Below are 26,646 nucleotides of genomic sequence, written 5' to 3' on the forward strand. Positions count from 1 at the left end.
GAAGTATGGGGACTTCTCAGGAAGGCTACCCCTGATAGTCATAGAAGGGGATTTGTGCAGTTTGCTGGGGCGAACATGGTTCAGGCCCCTAGGGATTAAAGTGACTGGCTTAAACCAGGTCCCCACATGGCCCAGGGACTTCCAGAGCATCTGTGCAGAGTTCCCGGAAGTTTTTGACAGGACCCTAGGAACTTACACCAGCCCCCCGTTGGCCCTGCAACTGAACCCAAACGTACAGCCCATAAGGCTGAAGGCCCGACATGTTCTCTTCGCCCTCAAACATAAGATTGAGGAGGAGCTGGACCTCCTGGTGGCTCAAGGAGTGTTGGAGCCAGTTGCTAACACCCTCTGAGAAACGCCCATTGTCACCCCGATCAAGCCTGACGGCCGTGTCCACCTCTACACAGACTATAAGTGTATGATAAATAAAGTGCTGCAGGGCCATGCCTACCCAGTGCCGGTGGTGAGCCACGTGTTGGCCTCCTTAGCAGGGGCCAAGATTTTTGGCAAATTGGAAGTGGCCCAGGCCTATCAGCAGCTACCGGTGGACACCACCATGGCCAAGGCACAAACTATTGTAACCCACAGAGGTGACTTCAAGGTTAAGCATCTCCAATTCGGGGTCAGTGTGGCTCCAGGAATTTTTTAGAACCTAATGGACTCGCTCTTGAAAGGTATTTCTGGGGTCCAGCCATTTTTCGATGATGAGCTGATCGCCGCAGCCACAGAGGAGTTCGCATCCTGCCTCCGCACCGTACTCCAGCATTTTGATTCAGCAGGGCTGAAGGACAAGCGGGAAAAATGTCTCATGGGGGTTCCACAGATAGACTTTCTGGGGTATTCGGTGAATGCAAGCAACATCCATCTCTCGAAGGAGAAGGTAGTGGCCAGCTGTGACACGCCACCCCCCACGAATAAGGCGGAGCTACTAGCGTTCTTGGGCCTCCTCAACTTTTACCATGCCTTCTTGCCCCACAAGGCAGCAGTTGTGGAACCCGTCACTGGTTATTCGACAAAAGAGCCCCATGGGTTTGGGGCTGCCAACAGGCCTCCGTCTTCCAAGTGGTAAAGGACCTCCTCATGTCCAACAGCTTGCTGGCACATTTCAATGAATGGCTGACCATCATCCTGGTCTGCAACGCATCGCCATATGGGGTGGGGGTGGTTCTAGCGCATGTGCTGCCAGATGGCCGCAAGGTCCCGCTATCATACTACTCCCAGACCCTACAAAAGCCAGAATGCAACTATGTGCAAATAGATAAGGAGGGCTTGGCCATCGTAGCAGGGGTAAAGAAGTTCCACAATTATCTGTACAGCCAGCCGTTCACCTTACACATGAACAATAAGCCCCTCTTAGAACTGTTCGCCCCTGACCACCAAACGCCCCAGATGTTGTCACCCTGGGTCTTAAGGTGGTTCATTTTTCTCGCGGGGTACCAATATGACCTGCAATATCGGCCGGGGAAAGCAATGGGCCATGCGGATGTATGCCAAGAACTTTGGGGGTGGCCCAGCATGGCTTCTGGCCCAAGTTTCCCGGGTATTGGGGTCGGTCATGTACAAGGTTACAACCGAAGGCGGGTTCACAATGCAGCTACAAGAATGCTTATTTCCTTTTATTCTTATTTGAGCACATAAAGCTGCTTTATATAGAGTCAGATCAATGGTCTACCCAGCTCTCAGTCTGTCTACTGTATGCTAACTGGCAGCAGTGATTCTGCCAAGAGACTTGCTACCTGAGATACTTTCACTAACGGTGGTAGGGGCTGACCTTTTCTGCACAAAGCATGTTCTCTGCAACTGAGCCATAGCCTGTTATTTTTAATAAGCAGCAAGCAAGCTCACTCAGGCCTCCCCTCACATTCCATGGGAATGAATTACCTTGTCAGGTACTAGAACAAGGCTAACACTAGCATGGCACAAAAAGGGACACAATGGGTCTAAAATTAAATTATTTTAAAGTGACAGATTTGGGTGGAAGAGGGTGAACTATGCACTGAGTTCACATTGAAATTGTTAGGACTTGGGCTCTGGATTTTTGAGAGCAATGTTTCCTCTTTGCATCTTGAATCCAGGCACCAGTGTTTCCATTTCTCTTTCTTCCAGAAGCTGTGCCAGGGAGCCAGCAGTTTCCTCCAATCTAAGTACAGTTCAGAGGAGCCAGAGGACTATATCTTCTTTGTCTGGTGTGCCAGGATTTAATAGCAAAAACGTAATAAATAGACTTTCCTACCAGGCCACAGGATTGTGTATCAAAATAAGGCCCATCTGCAGTCCATACTGTAAGGTTCTGTGGACATTTCTTAGTTTGCATGCAGTTAGCAACTCAATTCTAATGGTGTTTTCATATATGAGACTTTCAAGACATCCTTGCTTCAGTCTGTAACGGGAAGGTAAAATATGGCATTGACCAAAATGCTCATGCACATGACAAGTGCTCCTTTCCGTTCTACATTTACAAGGAATAGACATCACCATGAAAATCAGGGTAGAAGCTCAAAATGGATTTAAGTCGTATGCCAAAGGTTAAACTGCATCACCATATATGTACACACTTTTCACCCAGAATTTGTCTGGTCAGATGATCCAGTTATCACTACTTAGATCCAGGTGATAAGATCCTCACTTCTATGCAACAAGTCTTAATTTAGGACTTCCTTGACCAAAGTCTTGAGAAATGTCAGCAGGCACAGCTGCAGCAAGTCAGTGATAGTGAATGCCCCAATTCTGAAATCTTCCAGGGGGACAATGCCAGCATAGGAAGGGACTATGTCACATTCATCCATAGCTCCTGCACCTAGAACATTTCCAGAGAGCATGGGAAGCAGCCCCACTGAAGCAGCTCAGTAATGAATCAAGAAAAATCAGCTTGCTAGCAAAAAGTAACCAAGCCAGCTCAAATCTGGCCAGAGTACACCCTGATGCAACTATTAATTCTATAGTTTCCCAAGTTAATGCAACCCAGATCAAAGGTTTTCTGAATTTGTTAATTTTACTATTCTGCTGTTGGACTTTAACTTAGAACCATAGAATCATAGAGTTGGAAGGGACCTCTAGGGTCATCTAGTCCAAACCCCTGCACAATGCAGAAAACTCACAAACACTTCCCCCTAAATTCATAGGATCTTCATCGCTGTCAGATGGCCATCTAGCCTCTGTTTAAAAACCTCCAAGGAAGGAGAGCCCACCACCTCCCGAGGAAGCCTGTTCCACTAAGGAATCACTCTTAACGGTCAGGAAGTTCTTCCTAATGTTGAGCTGGAAACTCTTTTGATTTAATTTCAACCCATTGGTTCTGGTCCTACCTTCCAGGGCCACAGAAAACAATACTGTACCTCATTCCTCGTCTGAAGAAGTGTGCATGCACACGAAAGCTTACGTTCTGAATAAAACTAAGTTGGTCTTAAAGGTGCAATTGACTCCTATTTTGTTCTAAAGACAGAAAATGATGCTTGGACTTCTATTGATAAACCTATTCCCCCTACTATGTCCCTACTTGAAACGCTTTGTATCTATGATTCTTCAGCAAAAAAAAGGCTTGTTCCTGCTTATTTTGGCCCCTCATTTCCATTTTTCCTGTCTGTACATCATGCACAAAGCAACTTTGATCTTTGCAAATATCTTTGCTATTTGGAAAAGTCATCATGCTACAACCTCTGAGCTGTTCACTGACTACCCTGATCTCGACTGGCACTTCAAGTCTTTGCTAATCAGACTGCATAATCAGTCTCACAGAATTAATTCTGCTCCTGGGTTGGATGATATTCAGTGAGATTTCCAGGGCATCTTGAAACTATTCCTGCTACAAATCCTTGAGTAAATGCATTATGCACTTAAAAGAATGCACAACACTTAACATTTAAAATAATGCAGTTTTACTTGCAGGAAAAGTCCATGTTGGTTAAGGCACGTGCCAAGGAACAAACGTATAGGCTGCTTTTACCACTGTTGGGTGCCAGACTCATGGCTGAAAGAGTAACAGTTTTTTCCCCAGTCAAGGTGCCGTAGACTCATGGTGATCCCAAAGGCTTGTCATTGCCTGTTTCTGCACAGCAACCATAAACTTTCCTGGTAGTCTCCCATCCAAAATCCAAATACTAACCAGGGTAGACCCTAACAAGACAGGGCTAGCCTGGGCTATCCAGACCAAGTCTTCTGAAACATAGCTAATGATAAATGTTGCTGGGGATAGCAACAATCTTACAACCCTGTAAAATAAGTGACCTAGCGTGCTTTATGGTGGAATGGGAATCTGAACCCTTACATCCCTAATCCCAGTCTGATACTGGAACCATTGTCCCATGCTGGCTAGTTCCCCCACCTATTTTTGGCCCACTCCAGTTTTACAACCTCCATTGGGCTCCATCCTCAATCCCTATATATTTATTTTCCATTTTGCAACTGGGCCCCACTCCTTTACCATCAGCTCTGTTTCCAAGTGAACTAGATCCCACCCTCTTTAAAGCTGGGCTTCACCTTGTACACCAGACTCTACTCCTTTACCAGTGGATCAATTAATTCCTGCTGTGGCCTGCCCCATGGCACATCAGGTTTCACTCTGGCCTTTGCCAGGTACCAGAATTTTGTCCTTTTGTGTGTGTGTGGACTCCTCAGAAAATGCTGTTTGCTAAAAGCATCCACATGTAATACATATTTGACCCTGCATTGTCAGCAGATAACATATCTGCAAATTATCATTGATGAAAAACTTTAACACTTATGTAATACCGATTTGAAATGGAGCAAATTGCCCTCCTTCCACTTGCTAGCTGCTATTGTGTATATGTGTTTGTTCTTTGGATACCAATGGAAGAATAAGGAAAAATCTTTAAGCGGAAGGAATTGTTTGTTTTATTTAGCCAGCCATCAGCACTCTAAATGCAGGTGCCAGTACACCATTTGATACTTTTCAATACCACTTTTGGGGGAAATTGCTACTGAAAGCAGAATTCATGGCTAGATATCATATACTCAGTTATCAATTAAATCAATTTTGTTCAGTGTATTTATGATGCCCTGCAGCCCACGCAAAGCACAAACTTGCCCAACTTCTTCTTCATGTATGCCTGAGCTAACATTTTCCATGTTGTTTTTTAAATCTCTCTTCTCAGCACTCTTTATAGGTTGGTCTAAGATTTGTGACAAGATGTACTGGGCTTCTATTCTCATTGTGGCTGGCCTCTGTGGCATGTCCATGAGCCAGTACGAAGACTACGAGGACATGTTCTGGCTGCAAGCATACCTACGCAGCCAATCCTCATCCTACAGTTATTCACCATATTATGAAGATGAGATTCCTGCGTATGCCTATGTCCCAGCTGGGTCTCCTGAGGGGGAGCCTGTCCCTGAACCCCCTGTTTCTAGGGAATGCCCTCATGAGTGTGAATGCCCTCCCAACTTCTCTTCTGCTTTGTATTGTGACACTCGTAATCTCAAGTATCTGCCTTTTGTGCCTTCCCGGATGAAATACGCTTATTTCCAGAACAACCAAATTACAACTATCCAAGAGGGAGCTTTTGACAATGCTACAAGCCTGGAATGGATTGCACTGCACGGCAACCAAATTGCCAGTGAGAAGATGGGCAAGAGAGTCTTTGCCAAGCTCAAGAATCTGGAGAGGCTGTACCTTGACCACAACAACTTGACCAAGATGCCTACCCCACTGCCACGGTCCCTGAGAGAGCTTCATCTGGGTTACAATCAGATCTCTAAGGTTCCCTCCAATGCTCTTGAGGGCTTAGAGAATCTCACTGCCCTGTATCTCAGCCACAACCAGATCCATGAAATTGGATCAAACCTCAGAGGGTTAAAGTCTCTGATTATTGTGGACCTGAGCTACAACCAACTGAGGAGACTGCCTGATGGCCTTCCAAACTCTCTGCAGCAGCTGTACTTGGAGCATAATAACATATATAGTGTCCCTGAGGATTACTTCAAGGCTTCCCCCAGACTGCACTATGTACGAATGTCCCACAATAGTCTGACAAATGATGGACTTGCCTCCAATGCTTTCAATACCAGTAGTCTCCTGGAACTGGATCTCTCATACAACAGGCTTCAGAAGATACCAAAGGTCAGCACAAGCCTCGAGAATCTCTACCTCCAGGGGAACAGAATAAATGGTGAGCATTCTACATGGTGAGCTCTTAAGGAATGATGTTAAAGCAGAATATGCCATATGCAGGTGGGTCAATTGTTGCAAAGATAACAATGAGCTGTGGGCTTGGTTCTCTTAGTTGTATGGAAAGCCAATCTAATAATCACCAATGCTTGTAGAGAAAGAGTTAGAAAAGCTAAAGCTCAGTATGAGCTTAGCCAAAGATGCTAAAATCAACAAAAAATGGTTCTTTTCTTATGTTCAGCGTAAGAAAAAGAGCAAGGACATGGTAGGCCCATTGTGAGGGCAGGAAAATAAAATTGTAAAAGGTGATGAAGAGGGCAGAACTGCTCAATCCCTACCTTTCCTCAGTCTTCTGAGGGAAACAGTGCTCAACATGGCAAAAACAGAACACATAATGAGAGAAGGGAGTTGCAACCTAAAATCAGCATAGGGGTAGTACATAAACACCTAGTTTCTTTAAATGAAACAAAGTCCTCAGGGCCAGATGAACTGCATCCAAGGGTACTAAAAGAGCTTGTGGATGTAATTTCTGAGCCTCTGGCCATTATTTTTTAGAATTCTTGGAGAACAGGAGAAGTGCCAGAAGATTGGAGGTGGACAAATGTTGTCCCCATCTTCAAGAAGGGGGGAAAGGAGGATCTGGGTAACTACCGACCACTCAGCTTGACGTCTATACCTGGCAAAGTTTTTGAACAAATCATCAGTCAGTTCTGGAACTTTTAGAAAGGATGGCTGTGATTACTAAGAGCCAGCATGAATTTCTCAAGAACAAGTCATGTCAGGCTAATCTGATCTCTTTTTTTGAGAAAGTGACTACCTTGCTGGATCAGGGGAATGCTGTAGACATCATTTATCTTGATTTCAGTAGGCTTTTGATAAGGTTCCACATATTGTCCTTGTTGACAAGTTCATAAAATATTGTTTGTATCCTGTTACCATTAGGTGGATCTGTAACTGGCTGACAGATTGCACCCAAAGAGTGCTTGTGAATGGTTCCTCATCCTCTTGGAGAGGAGTGACAACTGGAGTGCCTCAAGGATCAGTCCTGGGGCCTGTTTTGTTCAACATCTTTATAAATTATTTGGTTGAAGGAATCAAGGGAACTCTTATTACATTTGCAGATTATACTAAATTGGGAGGGGTTGAAAATACAGTAGAAGACAGAAACAAGATATAGGAGGAATTGTGGGGTACCACAAGGGGCGGTGCTCTTCCTGATGTTATTCAACATCTACACATGCCCCCTTGCCCAGATTGCCCAGAGGTATGGGTTGGGCAGTCACCAATATGCTGATGACACCCAACTCTATCTACTGATGGATGGATGGCCTGACTGTGTCCCAAAAAACCTAGACCTGGCATTGCAAGCTGTGGCAGGCTGGCTCAGGCTGAATAGCTTGAAGTTGAACCCAGTGAAGACAGAGGTCCTTTGCCTGAGTTGCAGCAGTCTGGGCAGGGAAATCCCCCTACCAGCATTTGACGGTGCACCATTACAAATGGCGTGCAAGGTCAAGAGCTTGGGGGTGCTGCTGGAGCCTGCCCTGTCAATGGAGGCCCAGATAGCAGCCACTGCTAAATCCTCTTTTTTTCATCTTAGGTGGGTGAGGCAGTTGGTCCCTTTCCTGGAGCGCGGCAACCCAGCAATAGTGATCCATGCGACGGTCACCTCTATGTGGGGCTGCCCCTGTGCCGAACCCGGAAACTGCACCTAGTGCAGAAAGCAGCAGCCAAGCTGTTATTGAGGCTCCCTAGATGGGAGCGCATACAGCCGGGGCTGCAGGAACTGCTCTGGTTGCCAATAGTGTACCAGATTCGGTATAAGGTGCTGGTTATTACCTTTAAAGCCCTATATGGCCACGGACCTGCCTACCTTAGGGACCGTCTCTCCCCATATATTCCCCAGAGGGTACTGTGATCTGGTTCTGAAAATCTATTGACAATCCCCAGGCCAAAGGAGGCCAAACTGAAAGTTGCTAGAGAAAGGGCCTTCTCAATCTCAGCCCCACACTGGTGGAACCAATTGCGAGAAGAGGTGCAGGCCTTGCTCAGTTCCACAGGGCCTGCAGGACTGTTCTTTTTCAGCTGGCCTTTACTTAATGATCTCACACATACTGTTGAATGAATACTATCGCCACAGAAAAACTGTACGATGTATAACATCGAGATTTTAATATTAATCTAATCTTAGACTGTTTTTTAATTACAATGATGATTAATTTTATAAATGTTTCATTTATAATATGTACTGTATGTACGTATAATATGTATTGTTTTAATTGTTGAAGTGCCTGTGCTGTGAGCTGCCCTGAGCCTGATTTGGCGGGGAGGGCGGGATACAAATTAATTATTATTTTATTATCTTGACAGGCTGGGAAACTGGGCTGTGACTAATAAAATGAACTTTAACAGGGATAAATGTAAAGTTCTGCATTTAGGTAGGAAAAATCCCATACATGGTTATAGGATGGGGAAAATTTGTTATGGCAGTAGTATGTATGAAAAGGATCTAGGGGTCTTAATGGACCATATGCTGAACATGAGTCAACAATGCGATGTGGTGGCTAAAAAGGCAAATGCAATTTTGGGCTGTATCAACAGAAGTATAGAGTCCAGATCATGTGAAGTGATGGTATCAATTTACTCTGCTCTAGTAAGACCTCACCTGGAGTATTGTGTTCAATTCTGGGCACCACATTTTAAGAAGGCTATAGACAAGCTGGAACGGGTCCAGAGGAGGGTGATGAAGATGGTCATGGGGCTGGAGACCAAGTCCTACGAAGAAAGGTTGAAGGAGCTGAGCATGTTTAGCCTGGAGAGGAGGTGGCTGAGAGGTGATATGATCACCAAGTACTTGAAGAGCTGTTATATAGAGGATAGTGCGGAACTGTTTTCTGTTGCCCCAGAAGGTAGGACCAGAACCAGAGGGTTGAAATTACATCCAAAGAGTTTCTGGCTCAACATTAGGAAGAACTTCCTGACAGTCACAGTGGTTCCTCAGTGGAACAGGCTTCCTTGGGAGGTGGTGGGCTCTCCTTCCTTGGAGGTTTTTAAACAGAGGCTAGATAGCCATCTGACAGCAATGCAGATTCTGTGAACTTAGGGGGAAGTGTTTGTGAATTTCCTGCATTGTATGTGGGGAGGTTGGACTAGATGACCCTGGAGATCCCTTCCAACTCTGTGATTCTATGATTATGCATTGAAATCAGGAACTGAATTCCCATGTGGGTGCTGGGCAGTCTTAGTGATTCTGATTAAAAGTCCATAATGGGGTTTCAGAATCTCAGCACTCCCTGCTGTCCCCTCTGCTGGTACAATCCATGAGCCAACTATGAGGGGAAGGGTCTGGTTCATGTAAACAACCCTGAGCCAATTGCTAGGGGGACAGTGTCATCTGTCACCCCTAAGCCAGTTTCCCAAGCCCCAGAAGCAACAGGCTTGTGCAGATGTGGGAGTGGCTGATTACCTGTCCCCTATTCTTTCCTCCTTCATGGGGGGTGGAGCCATGGGCAGTCAGTGGCCTGCCCAATCCAGCTGCCCCATGGTTAAGACTGTCCCTGTCTATCTCTGTGATTTCCATTTGTAAAGATTCCTTTAGACATTTCATTACTGGATCTATGTGTTCTGGACAGAGTGAAGTTGGCTTTTTCAGAGCAAGTTAAGAGCCTGGGGATGTTCAGGGACCCCGTCTTTCTATATAAAAGACAGGATGGTACAGTACATTCCATCAGCTGCATGTGATTGGTCAGCTCTCTCCCGTCTTACTCTCAGCTGATCTGGCCATGCTGATCTGTGCTTCTATAACCTCACAGTAATATTAGTGTAATGTGCTCTATATTAGGCTGCCCATAAAGACACTCCAGAAACTGCAGCTGGTCCAGAATGCAGAAGTCCAGGTATCTGGGGCTAGCCAATGTGGGCATGTGTTGCCCATTTTGAAACAATTAAACCAGTTTGTTTCCAAGATCAATTTGAGGTGTTGGTATGTGCCGTCTGTGGTATTTTTAAGAGTGGTAAGACCACTGAGACTCCTTGAGGCCCTCTGGAAACACCCCTGTCTCCAATGACAGGTTGATGATTAGGGCCCCGGATTCTCTCGTCATCAGCCTTAACCAGCCACGAGGGACATGGGTCAAGTAGGCAAGTGGTGAGTCTAACAGCACTCACGACTCTGTCAACATCTGAAGAGGAGAGCAAATTGAAGGAGTCAAAAACTGAACCCAAGGATGGCCAAGGATCCTCCAGTTCACTCACTATATCAAGATTGGCAGGCAAGTAGCAATGGAGCAAGAGAACTTTATCCACAAAAAAGCTCACAAACACCTCTGAATCAATAGTCAAATTTCTACCACTTTTTGAGCCTCTAAGTGTGAGGGATGATAATGACCAAAATACCCTAAACAACTGAGCTTGGCGTGAGCCTGTGGGTGCGATGGAGGTTGAGTAGAATTCCCTCTTTGCAGCCTTCACTGCCATCTCATAGGATTTCACAAATGTCCTATGAGATATTCATGTCGCCTCATCACAAGTACGCTCTAGTCGTCTGAGCTCCGTTTCATCCCCTTGAGTTCTTCTGTATACCAGGGGAACGATTTCCCATGGGAGCAGAGAGGACATCAGGGTGCAATGTCCTCAATGGCTTCAATGAGATGGGAATTCTAGTCTCCTATCAACTCATCCAGAGGGATGCAGGAAGGCTGTGGATCCCACAGAGCATTCTGGAACCCAATTAGTCTCTACAGGCAAGCAAAAATCAGCTTGCCACCTAGACGGGGAGGAGTGGGAATATCCAGCTGGGCCTTCAATACCAAGTGGTCTGACCATGGCACCTCTTCCTTTGAGGTAAGATCCACATTCAACCCCATGCCAAAGATCAAGTCCAATGTGTGGCCTGCTTGATGTGTGGGGCCTAAAATGTATTGGTGGAGTCCTAGTGCTGCCATGGAAGACACCAGTTCTGTGGCCTGAGCAAAGGCGGCGGGACCGTCCGCATGAACATTGAAGTCCCCCAAAACCAGTAGCCATAGTTACTCCAAGGCCCACCCAGCCACTGCCTCCAACAATCCCAGAAGACTGTCTGCTGGTGCGCTAGGCGGTCAGTACACCAGACAGACAGCCACATTCACCTCAGATTTCCACACCAGGCCAACACATTCAATCCTGGTGATCTTCAGGATAGGGAGAGGCTTGAAGGGAAAAGCCTCCCAGATTACCAAAGTCCCCCTCCCCCCCCCCCCCCCAGTTCAGGACTGATGTAAGACAGTGAACCCTGGTGGGGCAAGTTCTTTCAAGGTAACTGCCTCACCCTCCCGGACCCAGGTCTCGGTCACACAAGGAAGGTCCATAGACTGAGCTGCAAGATAGTCCTGCAGTGTCCTGCTCTTATTATTTATGGACCTGGCATTACATAGCATCAGCATCATAGGGGAGTAAGTAGTCCAAGCCCTCTCACCATTTCTTGGGATGGGATGAAGGTTGGGAAGGGACCAAGAATCAACTCCTCTCATATAGTCCTGAAGCATCAGCTACAGTCTTTAGGCTGCCACCTACTGGCTGTTCCCACACTCAGAGTGGTACCCTAGGCATTGACTGGAGGTGGGCCTTTTCTATTACTGTTCTCACTCTGTGGGATGTACTTAGGGTAAGTCCTGGAAATCTCCCAGAATTACAGTTGATCTTCCCAGGAGAAATGGCTGCTTTGAAAGGTGGACTCTCTGGCACTATACCACACTGAGATCCCTTCTCTCAGCAAGCCCCACTGTTCACAGGCTCTGTCCTCAAATCTCCAGGAATTTCTCAGCCCAGAGTTGGCAATTCTACATGGGGCCCCTGATGAGGGGTGGCCCTCTCATTGAAGATCTTTAGGCAGTACTTCATGGCCTGCTCATTTGCTAGGATTTTTGATGAGCCATGAACAGCAGGCGTCTTTGGGGTGGTATTTTGGGGGTTATTATTCGTAATGTTTTAATTATTGCTGTAAGCCACCTTGAGACAAAAAGAAAATATGAGGTGAAATATCTAAATAAATAAAATATCAATGAAATAAGTAATGTTTGGTTCTGCTGTTGCCAAGTAGACACAGCTTTAGGGCAGAGCTTGTTACTAAGAGCATTTAGCAGTAATACTGTATGACATGATTCTAATCATCATGGACACCAGTGACATGGTAATGTTCAAGGAAAAGAAATCATCAAAGGAATCACTCAGTATCATATATCTAACTGCCATGTATAACCCCACCAGGCAAATAAAAGAAATCTATAAGGGTATACCCAGACCTGGAATATATTTCTCTGCCCAAGTCTGCAAATATAAAAACTGTGGCGGGGTAGAGGGAATAGGGGTTAAGTAGCTAGCAAAGTTTGTGCTTTGCAGACATTGCTAAAAAAAATTCAGCTGCCATCTTGAATTGAGTTGTCATCACCCCGAGGAGAGGGTGGACAATGGGCAAATGTTCAGGTTGTGGGGAGAGGAGGTATTATAGGTGTCCCTTTAGGGGAGATACGACAACTCTCAACTTAGATCAGTTATACATTGAAAGCTATTCAATTAAAAGAACAAGCCAGGCTTTTATTTATCTGGAAAACAGTAGACTTCTTTGACCAGGTTATTATCCTAACAGAAAAATAAAAAGGGTTTGAAGCAATACATCCATTAAAACATTGTATTTTTTTTAAAAAAAAAATGCAGGATAAGGAGCAAGTGTGAACAAGCATGGTTAAGTCAAAGCAGTCTCTAGGCTTCCCAACCCTCCCGCCCTGGCGGGGGACCCCAGGATTTCCACCCTCTTCCCCCGCTCCCCCAAAAAATGGAAGTGGGGGGAGAGGGGGAAAACGGCACCGAGCCGCCGGATCCTGAAGCCGGCGAGGCCGCCGCGCCGCTGCCGCCCCCTCCCTGCCCACCACAGTTTCTCCTCCGAGATGGGCCCAGGCTGAGCCCATCTTGGAGGAGCAGCCAAGAGGCGGCAGCAGCGCAGGGGAGGGCGAGGCAGGCCAGGAGTATGGCGAGCCACGAATCCGGGCCCTTCTAGGACCCGGACTTGCAGCTCACCACGCTCCCGGCCCGCCTCCACCCCCCCCCTCCGCTTCCATCCCAGAGGCGGAGCGGGCGAGGCCGCTGCACCGCTGCCGCCTCTACTCTGCTCGCCGTGGCTGCTCCTCCAAGATGGGCTCAGGCTGAGCCCATCTCAGAGGAGCAGCCACGGCGAGCGGAGCAGAGGCGGCAGCTGCGGGGCGGCTCGCCACGCTCCCCGGCACCGTTTCCCCCCTCCCCCCTAGCTCCACCCCAGTGTCTCCTGGCTCCACCCCCAAAGTCCCCAGATATTTCTGGGGTTGGATTTGGCAACCCTAGCAGTCTCTTTGACATCATTTCAGGCTTTCTGTCTCACTCAGAAAAACAGCCACCTTTCTAAGCAGGAACAAGAGTTGTGTTTGGTTCTGAACTGGCAAAACAATTTTGAGCTGCAAGGTCGGTCCTCGCAAAATGAGAACCCTGACCCTACATTATAAAGACATCTGTTCCTCAGAAATGTAGGCATAGATCACCAGGCCAAATAAGCTGAAGTGAATCTGTCAGAGGTCAATCTGGAAATCTTTTGAGGCCTAGAAAAGGCTAAGATGGCCTCAAAGAAAGGCAGGAAGGGGACAGACTCCTAACAAGAAGGGAGGACTCAGGGGCATGGTCTGTGAATAGGATTTCCCCTCTTGTACAGGTCCTCAAAGATATCCTGTGGTATTAAATACAATGAATGGCATGCTCTTCTTAGGGTTGCCAAGTCCAATTCAAGAAATATCTGGGGACTTTGGGGGTGGAGCCAGGAGACTTTGGGGGTGGAGCCAGGAGACTTTGGGGGTGGAGCCAGGAACAAGGGTGTGACAAGCATAATTGTACCCCAAGGGAGTTCTGGCCATCACATTTAAAGGGACCACTAGGGTTGCCAAGTCCAATTCAAGAAATATCTGGGGACTTTGGGGGTGGAGCCAGGAGACATTGGGGTGGAGCCAGGAACAAGGGTGTGACAAGCATAACTGAACTCCAAAGGGAGTTCTGGCCATCACATTTAAAGAGACAGCACACCTTTTAAAATGCCTTTCTTCCATAGGAAATAATTAAGGATAGGGGCACCATCTTTTGGGGCTCATAGAATTGGACCCTCTGGTCCAATTATTTGAAACTTGGGGGGTATTTTGGGGAGAGGCACTAGATGCTATACTAAAAATTTGGTGCCTCTACCTCAAAAAATAGCCCCCCCAGAGCCCCCAATACCCACGGATCAATTTCCTATTATTCCCTGTGGGAATCGTTCTCCATAGGGAATAATAGAGTGCCTAGTAGACATTTCCCTCACTCCCCCACGCTTTCTAAAGGGGGGGAGGGCCTCCAAACTAGGGAATCCCCTGCCCCCCTCTCACACACACACACTTACCAGATCTTCCTCCCGACAACTCTACTTCCTGTGAAAACGAAAGCAAAAGAAAGGGAGGGGCCATTCTCAGAAGCCCTTTCTGCTTCCTGCCCAGCCTTAAAGGGGCAGACCTTTTCAATTCCTTCCTTCGACAGGAAATCATGAAGGATAGGGGCACCTTCTTTGGGGGCTCATATAATTGGACCCCCTGGTCCAATCTTTTTGAAACTTGGGGGGTATTTTGGGGAGAGGCACTAGATACTCTACTGAAAATTTGGTGCCACTACCCCAAAAAACAGCCCCCCCAGATCCCCAGATAGCCGCAGAGCAATTTTCCATGATTTTCTATGGGAATAAATCTCCATAGGGAATAACAGAGTTTCCAGCAGACATTTCCCTCCCGCTTTCTGACGACCCTGAAGGGGAAGGGAGAGTCTCCAAACCAGGGGATCCCCTGCCCCCACCTGGGGATTGGCAACCCTAGGGACCACACACCTTTTTAAATGTCTTCCTTCCATAGGAAATCATGAAGGATAGGGGCACCTTCTTTGGGGGCTCATAGAATTGGACCCCATGGTCCAATCAATTTGAAACTTGGGGGATACTTTGGGGAGAGTCACTAGATACTATACTGAAAACTTGGTCCCTCTACCTCAAAAAACAGAGCCCGCAGAGCCCCCGAAACTTCCAGATCAATTCCCCATTATACCCTATGAGAATCGATCTCCACATAGAGAATAATGAAGTGCTCTGCAGACTTCCCCACCCCCATTTCTGGCAACACTGAAGGGGGATTGGCCTTTCCACTCACGAGTTGCTGCCAACTTCTTCAAAGTAACACAGACACACCATCCCAAGAAGAAGCCTTTCAATCAGCGACTGAAGCCTCCTGAGGTAGAAACGCACATGGTTCTCTGGGGGCAGAGCTCCCCTTCCTCCGCCAGCCAGACTCCCCAAGGAGACTCCTGTGGCAGCTGAAGAGGATGCAAGGACTACGAGTCCCAGCATGCACCTCGCGAAGGGAGGCCGGACTGGAGCGAATAGCAGGCCGGCGGTGGGTTGGTCTTTGTGATCCGGAGGGAGAAGCCTGAAGCCTGCGAGGGAGGCAGGCAGGGAAAGAGACACGGTGCCGTCCCCCCCCCCCGCTTTCAGATTTTTTGAGAGCGGGGGGAGGAGGCTGCTGTTTCAGGGGTTCCCCGGCAGGGCGGGGGGGTTGGGAAGCCTAGCTCTTCTCTCACATACATATGTATATTAAATCAGTGAAGATGAATAATTGTTCAACAAGGAAGAAAAGGGACTTGGCCTGGTTCTCACATAATAATGTGACAATGAGGTGACAGAGTGCCAAAGTAGTAGAATTTTACAATCATTTCAGACTAAGGTTGATGTTCCTGGAAGATCATGTTGTAATATGTTCCCCTACATTATTGTTGTTTTTAAATCTGCAAATATAAAACTTGTATAGCAAGCGAAGAGCGGGGAGTAGAACCTTCCTCCCTGATGGACTAGTTTTCTATTTGAAAATGTTTTGACATGAAAGAATATTCAGTTCTTGTTTGGGAAGAGTTATACAGCTACTGATCATGGCACTGAGACTTCAGATTTATTGTCCAGGGCATTCATAGGTGCCACAGATCATTCAGGTGCATTAGAATGCTTATTTGAATGGAATCATCTTAAATTCTTCAGGATCCTTGTAGAACCATTAGCCTCATGAAGTTTGAAACCCTCTCAATCTCAGCCACAACTATTAGCATATATTTACAGTTAGAATTTTTTGCTCCAAAGGGCACACTTGCAATGAACATAATTTGCCATGTTGTTGCCCACTCTCCCAATCTAGAGAGATCCTCCTGGAGTTCTGCACAATCCATCTTGGTTTCCACCATCTTGAATAACTTGGTATCATCAATAAATTTGGCCATTACACCACTCATACCCAATTCCAAATCATTTATAAACAAATTAAATAGCACCAGTCCCAACCAACACTGATTCTTGTGAGACCACTTCCCTCCACTGCAAGAACAGTCCATGTATTCCTACTCATCCTTTCTTCTCAATTAACCCAGATTTAATGCATAAAATGACCTGTTCCCTTTTCCTGTTACTGCTAAATCTTTGGTAAAGTACTTTGTCAAAAAGCCTTTTGAAGATATATATAAGTTCTACTAGATCACCCTTATCTTCATGTTATTAATCTTCTCAAAGAATTCCAAAAGGTTGGTGAGGCAAGGCTGGTAATTTTCTTCATCAGGCTTTGTTTTTCTACATTAGGGTTGCCAAGTCCAATTCAAGACATATCTGGGGACTTTGAGGGTGGAGCCAGGAGACTTTGGGGGTGGAGCAAGGAGACATTGGGGGTGGAGCCAGGAACAAGGGTGTGACAAGCATAATTGAACTCCAAGGGAGTTCTGGTCATCACATTTAAAGGGACAGCACACCTTTTTAAATGTCTTTCTTCCATAGGAAATAATGAAGGATAGGGGCACCTTCTTTTGGGGCTCATAGAACTGGACCCTCTGGTCCAATCGTTTTGAAACTTGGAAGGTATTTTGGGGAGAGGCACTAGATACTATACTGAAAATTTGGTGCCTCTACCTCAAAAAATAGCTCCCCCAGAGCCCCCGAAACCTCCAGATCAATTCCCCATTATACCCTATGAGAAATATTTCACATAGGGAATAATAACGTTTCCCTCTCCTCCACACACACCCCTTCTCGCAAATCTGATGTAGGGGATTGGCTCTCTACTTACCAGCCAGCTTCTTCACAGCAACAAAGACACAGAAAGTTGAAGCCTTTCACCACCTCCGGAGGTGCAAAGGCACATGGTCCTTTGGGGCGGGGCAGGAAGCAGCCTGGGAAAGCTCCAGCTGCTGCAATGGAGCTGGGTGGGAAGGGGAGGGGCAAGGAGAAGCTGCTGCGATCGGAGGTGAGAAGGGAAGGGAAGGGAGGAGGAGAAGCATCAGGGATCGGTGGGAAGGGGAGAGGAGAAACTGCTGGGTTCTAGGCTGCGTGGGAAGGACCGCCATTCCTCCCACTTTCTGGATTTTTGCCAAGTGGGGGGAGGAGGCCCCAAATCGGGGGTCCCCCACCCAGGCGGGGGATTTGGGAAGCCTATTCTACATGTTTATTAATCCCATCTTTAATTAGAATTTCAGATGTAAGGCAAAGTGGCCTGCAATTTTCTGGATCACCTCAGGACCCCTTTCTAAAAATCCAAGTAACATTTGCAACTTCCCAGTCTTCCAGTACAGACACCAGTCTTAGCAGCAAGTTACATACACTGGTCAGAAGAGCAATGTTTTCACATTTTAGTTATTTAAGGACCCTCAGGTCAATCCTGTCTGTATAAATTTTCAGTTTGCACAAATCTGTTTTTTAAAATCTATATTATTTTGGAAAGTAAAGTGTAATATAGAGGGCATACAAAAAAGCGGGGAATTATATACCAAATTATATATATCAAGATTATTATACATTATAGAACATATAGAACAAAAAAGTAAATATTTCTCCCCAACATCCCCTTCATTGTAGTTTTAAGACATTTTCTATAAGATCCAATGGTCCTTGCTTCAAACATTTTTAATTTCAAATTTCATAACTAATCTACCTTACAACTATATTATTAGTTTCGTTATTGCATATTGTGTTATATATTTCAATCTTTCTACATAATAGCCATAACTTTTAATATACCAAAGCTTAAAGGATAGTCTGTTATATGTATATATCTCACATATAAGATTAAAAGACATTTTTGTTCAACATCCACTTCCTCATACATTTACATACAACACTTGTTCTCATTCTATTTCTACATTGTAATACATTTATATTTATAGCAAAACATTTATATACAATTTCCCATACTTTGCACAAATCTCTTGTTATCTCAGTTTGAAAATATTTGCTTAGTGACTCCCCAAGCATGGACTAAGTTCTCACAAGTTCACATTAGGCTTTTAAATGAATTGCTATGATCTGTTAATTTGTATCTTGTGCAGGGACAGGAGACATGCTGCTGGCAAGAGACAAGCCAGGGCTTGAAAGGTCAACCAGCAGCCATCTAATCTTGTGCCTGTCTGGTAGCAAGAAGCCAAAGGAGTGGGGAGGCAGACCAATGTTAGCCTGCCCTCATCCCAGAAGCTAGGGAAACTGCCTTCCAAAAAGGGACAAAAAATATCCAGCCAAGAGACTGCAAGTCTTCTTTTGTTTTAGCTTTTATCTTGGCCTCCCACTGCATTAAAAGAGCAGGGCCTCATTTGCATGCCAGGGATATAAAGGCCTCTTTCACCACCTGTCTCTCAGGTTGGTTCTCAAAGAGCCAGCTCTGCACTGAACACAGGTGCCCATGAACAGAGTCCCTGTATTACTGTCATGAAAAGGCCTTCCGGCCTCGGCCTCTGTCATGATCCTTAACCCTTAATCAGGCTCATGCCCTTGTAATTGTGTACTTTTGACAGGTGGGGAGGATCTCCTTGGCTGTGGGAAACAAGAAGCTTGGACTCCCTTCACCTGTTAGGTTAAACTAATTGGGGTCAATGTGGAAGATGTAAGAAGACATGTCTGGCTTAATTGGCTTTGACAGCTGAGGGCCTAGGTGAGCTATCAAGATCTTCAAGATCTGTTTGGTCATCTTGATTAGTCCCTATTTCTCATTAGTTGATCCTGAACAACAGTGAGGGGCAGGATTGCTATAACTCTGCACCAGCCCAAGGGCAGAATTGAGAGGACGCCTGGCCATTCTTTCCTTTGTAAATTGCTGGAATATTGCTGACTGGAATGCCAAGACTGTACTTATCCACATGGTAATGTACTGCCTGTCTGAATGTCTAGTTAGTACTTATATTGTTTTAGTTTCAATTTTGCACTGCCTTTAATGTTTATTTTATTCTTATGACTTTTTGTTAAAACAATAAAAAGCCCTATTTTGTTACTGCTGGTCTGTGTGTTGCCCGTTAGAGCTCTCCAAGGGATCTGGTGTCTTTGACTTTGGCTATCTAATCTGTCCAACCAGTCTTCTGGGTGGGGAAAGCAGCCTGTGTTGGCCTTAGGGCGGGGCTGCTGACTCTCTCTGTAAGTAGAACCAGGTAGGGGTTCTCTTTTTCTCCCTCTTGGGATTTGTCTGTAAAGGTAGTGGTGGCAGACAACCAAGAGGACTGGGTACTGAACCAGTCATGTTTCCTGGGGTAGCTCCCTGGCTGAACTAGCCAGTAGAGGCTGAGTATACAGTGGACTGAGAAATAGTTAAGAAACCCCTTCCATGACCTTTCTCCAGCTGTAGGTGTTAAATTCCAAGGGTGACCCTGAGAGTAAGAGTAAACTAAGGGAAGTGCTGGGGAGGTGGTTCATGACAATTACCCACTACTGGTGGCTTTGTTAATTACCTTCCAGAATCTCCTGAAGAAAATAACAGTATCATTTGTTGTTTTATCTTATAAAGAAAGAACTATGGTAAAGAGCACTATGGATGGATGCATTTTTGTTTGCTACTCGTTGCTTTTAAAAGTCATGATTCTATCAACAGCTACTGCATGCAAGTTGGAACTAATACAAAACAAAGTAGCACCTCATTTGCTTATATATACAGGGTTTGACAGAGAACTTAGCCCAACATTTGAGTTTTAATTCCATGTTCTAACCACAGAATCCTTCTTGTTAATTTCTGTTGCTAATTTTGAGAGGCCACCTGTCCTTTGCAATACAAACACAAGATATGTTTTTAAGTCTGTTCTCGAGCTCTGCTGAGATGGCAGTCAACTAAACCTTATGTTTATACCATGATGTCTTTGCCACCAGCAATGGATCCTATTTGCATTTGACAGGAAGTTACATTTAAGATTGGTGATGACTCTTCATGCAACCAAGTCATCATGCAGTTGTTCTTTCCCTATGATTCTCTGGTTGTGTGAATGTGCCCTATGTCACTGGGATATGTGACACTGGTGTATGTGTGAAGATGCCCTATGTCATGCTCCTAATAGATATACAACATCACAAAACACAGACTTTAGGAAGAGTTCCTTGGCAGGTAAACTTAAATAGTATAGGAGGAAAGCAAATAAAGCCTCCTGGATCAGACCACTGGTACATCTTGTCCTATGCTCATGGCCATCACTATGTCCACTGGCAATGATTTCCAGTTTAATTACTCATTGAGTCAGTAAAGTATTTCCTTTTGTCTGTCATGCACCTGTTTTTCAACAACTTCATTGGATGTCCCCAAGTCTAGTATTATGATGGATAAAATGCTCTCTGTCCATTTTCTGTTCACCATGCAGTATTTTATAAACCCCTATCATGTCTTCCACACTCTTGTGTGCTGCTACCAGCTGTGGAATCAACCCTTTGCTTCAAGTCAACATGGCACTTCTCCCCCACCTCTACATGCAGTCCAAACCACGAAAAAATCAACTGTATATATTTTGAAAAAACCCACACCTCTTGAAGGAAATATCTCCCCTTGGCTCTTACCTGCTGAGCTCGTCAAGCTTTAGATTAGTGCAAGAGGCAATAACATTGCAAAGATTACTTTCTGCACTGTTTTAATTAAACATTACTGATGTTATCCATTCCTGGAGGGGCAAAGCATGTCTTTGCTCCTGAAAAGGCTTGGAAAATATTGCAAACTGTCTCAAAGTTTTCCTTCAAACCAGTAGTTGGCTCTGTATGGCAGTGAGACCACTAAACCATCTCTCCTTCTCTCTGGAATTCTTTATTTATTCAATCATTTTTCAGGCAGTTGACTTTTAAAGTTTTTAAGGGGTTTCTCAGAAGTCCTTTGCTTCCCCCGCCCCCCCCCCCCCCACACACACACACCATAAATGAGGAACACTGCAGAGCACCAGATTTAGTAGTTGAATCTGTTTTATATGGAGATCTGGTAGCTGTTGTCTTTATCTCCTAGGCAAAACACTATTCTTCAGAGGCACATCTCAGATGAAGAATAACTTCTTGTCTTCCTCCAGTTTCTTTTCATCTGAAACCTCAGAAACCTGAGTCACTTCTACGTAGGGAAAGGAGGAGACTAGAAAGGAATTTAGGAGGCATTGACTGGACAACAGCCCTTTCAAATAAATGGTCAATGCTTGGGCTGTATATAGTTATTCCAGTTTTGCATCAGGTAAACAAGTTTTGAAGGTGTTTGTATTCCTCCAAAAACTGGCAAAACCTATTTGATTTAAGGCAATCTGTAGAACAGAAGAATTTGTGTGTGTGCATATCCAAGGGTTGCCAACTAGCCTGGAGAAAAATACCCTGTCCCTTTTATAGATGGTTTTATAGATGTTATTCACCAAGTGATGTTATTTACTTCCATACCAGGGTGGGGGGGTTGGTAGAAAAGCCCAACAGGAACTCATTTGCATATTAGGCCACACTCCCTGATGCCAAGCCAGACAGAACTGTGCATCCCTGCTCCATACTATGAAAATTTTCAGCTGCTCTTTTCCACACATTAAGCTTCTAATGGCAAGCAAAACAACACTAACTGCTTTCAATTTTATTACAAACTATGACTCAAGCCAAGGAACATTTCCAAACTTTTTCTTGCAATATGACTATGAACTACAGTGCGGTCCTAAAGAGAGTTACACCATTCTAAATTCACTGAAGTTAATGGACTTACCAAGGTGTGTTTCTGTTTAGGATTACTATTAGCCAGTTAGTCTAGAAGCTTAGCAGCATCATCTATTCTCCCTTCTTTCCCTATAGCAGAATGCAAAGATTAAGCCTAGGATATTTCTGCATATGCGCTTGAGTTATTCTTAAGCATTTCCTTTTCATGACAAACCCCCCCCCCCCCAAGTAATACACATTGCAATACACAATCCTAAAAACACTTCTACACAGTGACAACTAATCAAGGCTCTGCAGTGCAATGACTGTAAACTGTGTAATCATAAACACAGTTACACTCTTATAAATCCTTTGATACTGATGGGTTTAGAAGGGCGTTGTTCTGTTTAGGATTGCATTGTAGTTCAGACATTATACTACAAGGAAAAGTTCACAAAAAATCTCACAGATTGGGGTACAGTTGGAAACAGTCAGAGTGAGGCTAGTTGTAAATGGAAATGGGCAACTAAAGCAATGGGTAGATAACTTCCTTTTACTTGTGTAAAAAGGCATTTGTCAGGAAAGGTTCAGTTACAGCGAAGATGGTTGAATATGAGTGGAGATTCAAGCATTCAGTAGCAGGATGAGAGAGTTAACCCTGCCATCCTGCTCCCTTCTATGTTCACTGATTTCACTAGATTTAGGGTTTAACTCTGTTTAGGATGACACTGACACTCTGAAAATACAAAAACTTCAGTTCACTCATTGGCTTTCAATAAACCAAAGGAAATAAATTCCACCAATAAAATATTTAACCTCAAATATTGATTACGAAAGGACTTCCCAGCATGTTTTATTTTTTTAAGAATCACATGAATACACAGGCAACAAGATTTCTCTTTACAGAACAGTCAAAATGCTTGCAGCAAATTATAGAGTAACCAATTTGTGACCTACATTTTCCAAGAGCTGGATTTTGTCAGATATATGGAGTGTTTACTTCTTGTTGGCAATGTAACTTTTCATGCATCTGACAAAGTGGGCCCTGACTGATGAAAGCTTGTGCCACACTGAATGTCAGTCTTTACGGTGCCAGAAATCCCTTTGTTGTTTTTATTGTGACAAACTGAGAGCGATCCTAAACAGATCTACTCAGTGGGCCTTACTCCCAAGGAAATGTTTTTTAGGTCTATTCCATGGGCCTTATTCCTAGGAAAGCATTTTTGAGAATTGTAATGTTAGGTTGCTATCCTAAGAACATTTTCCTGGGAGTATGTCCCATTGAATAAAATGGAACTAAGCTGATCTGCTTAGGCTTGCTCCCTAAACAGCTACTCTGGAAAATGTCACTACATGAAGTCAGAAGTACAGCCACAATGTTTTGAGAGAGCATGCCTGTCACAAACCAGTACAGGATGTCTTGCCTTGCTGGAAGTCAGAATACTTTCAGGAAAGGCTCACAAGTCTGATGCATGCCAGCAGTTTTCATATGCTTGCATACTTCTCCATCTCATGTCCAAGTACTAATCTTGATCCCTGCACTTTCTATACAAAAGGGTTTCCGTCAACACCAGCAATTACACAAAGCATCCAACCCTATCCCATTCAGCTGTCTGACCTCCCTCCTTCCACTAGTGTGAGAAGAACTCTTGCCATTCTGAATCTATCACCAAAAGTCTCTGTAACACATGAAATCCCGTCCAGCTCCAAACAAAAAACCTGTTTTTTGAAAATCACTGTGTTGCTCAATTTGCTGGCAAGCACTAGACCTTGGTTGCCCTCTGGCTGCTTAAATAGCACACTGCAGTACAATCCTCCCAGAATACATACCTCCATCAATCCTGACTTTGAGCCTTTCAGCGTTCTCTGGATAAGTAGGAATGATCACACTCACCACCACAGATGGAGGGCCAAGCTGGTCCTGTTTCATTAAGAATGGGTGTGGTCTTGAACTGGGGCAATTACTAAAAATGAAGTCTTTGGAGCGCATTCCTTTTGAGGACACCTTCTCTGTCAAAAAAATGATGACATGTGAATTAAGAATGGGGAAATTCTGTAATGTAAAAGGATCCTAACTTTGCATGTTTCTGATTTATCATGGAAAACCATGACATTTAAAATAAACAGATTTCTATGACACCAGAAAATACTAGACTTGGTTTTGCTTTTTGTTGTTTTTTTTAAAGCCACTACAATGAGTTCAAGTCACAATGTAGTGCATGGGCATGACTCAAACCTCCCCTCCATGATGCCAAAGCCTGTGCAAAAGATTACCCTGTGAACTTCACACCAACTTTTTTATTTGGCATTTTGGATTGAGAGACAATGCTGCTCCTACAGAGTTTGCAGCTTTAGAGTGACTGACAGTCTCTATGAGTTGACTTGTTTCTAGTGAGGATTAGATACCAAAGATAATTCTTAGTGCTACCTGAAAAATCATAAAATATTAAAAAAAAAAATGGTACATGACATAGGTGTTGTTGTTTTTTTTTTCTTTTCCCAGAATTCACCATCAATAGTTTCTGCACCATGGTAGATATCATGAACTTCTCCAGACTACAAGTCTTGAGGCTGGATGGGAATGAGATCCGCCGGAGTGCCATGCCCTCAGATGCCCCACTCTGCCTGCGATGGGCCAGTGTCATCGAGATCTAACCACTGCCTTTGCTGCCTTTCTTAAACTATACCTTCAGAACAAGGCCAGACCCTTTCCTGTGATCACACAGGAGTGGAGGAGGCCACATTCTCAGTTTTAAATGCAGCTTCATTTGATTTGGCTTCTGCAATTATATAATTTGGAAGGAACTGTTAACGACCCAAGAGATGCTGCTCATTGTAGTCAATCAGGTGACAACATGTGCCCACCACTTTCTCACCTTTGCTCTGTCTCCCTCCTTCTGAGCTTTCAGTAGCCAATAAGTTATTTTGACTTCATAACACGCTGTCTCTCTCTTGTTTGGTGGGTGGCAGACAAGCTTTTGTTTTGCTTCACACGCATTGTTTTAGAAGGTTTGATGCCAGCTGGGCCGCCTTTGGGTTTTGTTTTGTTTTTTGCATGTAGGAGGGTAGCTATGAAAAAGGCAGCGTGTGTGTGGAGGGGGTGGATGAGACTGAATCCAAACAGAATGAAAACAGATTAAACAGTTGGCCACACAGCAAGGAACAATTACAGATAGAGAATGGGAAAATGGGAAAAGAGAAAGACAGAAAATTACTGATAGAAGCCAGCTTTTCAGCTAATTTTCAGAAAATGAATATAGGTCCCCTGGTGAAAATTTGCTGACTAAGAAGCATCCTCAGAACATTTTTTCTCACTCTCTCCTCCCCCCCTTTATTAATTTTGCCATATTGATTGCAACTGACATGAGAGGAAGTCAAAGTCGTAACACCTTGTACAGAGACATAATACCATATTAATTTAAAGATGCTCCATATGAAATTCTATGACAAAGTTATCACATCATAGCAAATTCCTATCATGTATAACAGTTTGTTCCCCAGAAAGACATAAACATCTCTAAATTCTTCCATGGCTCCAAAAGGAGCTATCTCCACCACTCTGAGTCTATCCCAAACTTTGAACAGCTATGTTTTAAGAGCTAAAATGTGTAACTGGACCAAAAGGTAATAGAATCTCATGTAGAACTTACAACATTCTGACAAGTCCACCATATCTACAGGAAAGCTTTTGTATCACACCTGTCTGAAAAAGACCATATTTCCCTTTGACAAAGGGGATTTTTAAAAAAAGAATGTATACATTCCAGAAGGTACTGGGTTGCACTTGGGCATCTGACACATAGAATATATAACCTCTTCCAACTGAGACAGTACCTATCTCTGCCAGTAGTAAATAGATTTTTCTACCTCCAGCTATAGGCAGTGCAGGCTATTAACCAGCGCTTGCAGAATACGTGTTTCATAGTTCTTTCCATGAGCTGCTTTGCTTCATATAAAGAACGCTGCTGTTATGGAAACAACATCCCTAACAAGTTATACAATGCAATGTAAGCCATGTTGGCTGCGTAATACCTGGCAGAGCTCACCAACATTCAGCCAGGTAGATGACTTGCCCTCCTGGCACATCATGGAAAAATCTGGGGATTTATAGCTACGCTCCTTTGTATGTGCACATACAGGGATTGGCAATTCAGTAAGAGTTACATCCCCGATTCACATTTACAGCAGAGTTCCATTCTAACTTCCCATGTGTTAACTGCATCTGTTGTAACTTGTTTGCTTGACTGTAGAATTCTTTGGGCTGAATTTCATACAAGTTGCAGCACTAAATGCTGCCCTAAGAATGTATGATGCTTGTAAACTTGAAGTTCTCATATCTGTCTCTCTCATTAAATCTTTCCCTTTCCATATCATTCAGAGAAGGGAGGAGAGCAGGTGGAGAATGAGGAGTAAGTATGCTTTATGAGGATCCTAAGAAACTCACACAGCTATCAAAATCTTCTATATTTTATGTGCATGCTGACAATATAAAAGAAATGTGTAGAAGCATTAACTGTAGGTGTCATTACTGATCAATAAAGCCCTTTTTGTAATCGCA

At 44.5% G+C, this 26,646-nt stretch overlaps 1 protein-coding gene across 1 annotated transcript; it reads left to right on the top strand.

Annotated features, from left to right (window-relative positions):
- The first annotated feature begins 5,111 nt into the window (after positions 1-5,111).
- FMOD (fibromodulin) lies at positions 5,112-26,646 on the top strand. The gene is made up of 2 exons (XM_060231404.1): positions 5,112-6,122; positions 24,592-26,646. Exons 1-2 carry the CDS (start codon positions 5,147-5,149, stop codon positions 24,741-24,743), a joined length of 1,128 nt encoding a protein of 375 aa, XP_060087387.1. The 5' UTR covers positions 5,112-5,146; the 3' UTR covers positions 24,744-26,646.

This window comes from Heteronotia binoei, chromosome 2 (assembly GCF_032191835.1).
Source record: "Heteronotia binoei isolate CCM8104 ecotype False Entrance Well chromosome 2, APGP_CSIRO_Hbin_v1, whole genome shotgun sequence".
Classification (NCBI taxonomy): Eukaryota; Metazoa; Chordata; class Lepidosauria; order Squamata; family Gekkonidae; genus Heteronotia; species Heteronotia binoei.

Excerpts from the sequence above, each read along its gene's own strand:
- FMOD (XM_060231404.1), top strand. The coding sequence starts at position 5,147 with ATGTACTGGGCTTCTATTCTCATTGTGGCTGGCCTCTGTGGCATGTCC. Across the intron at positions 6,123-24,591 it reads CCAGGGGAACAGAATAAATG|AATTCACCATCAATAGTTTC; the intron begins GTGAGCATTCTA and ends TTCTTTTCCCAG.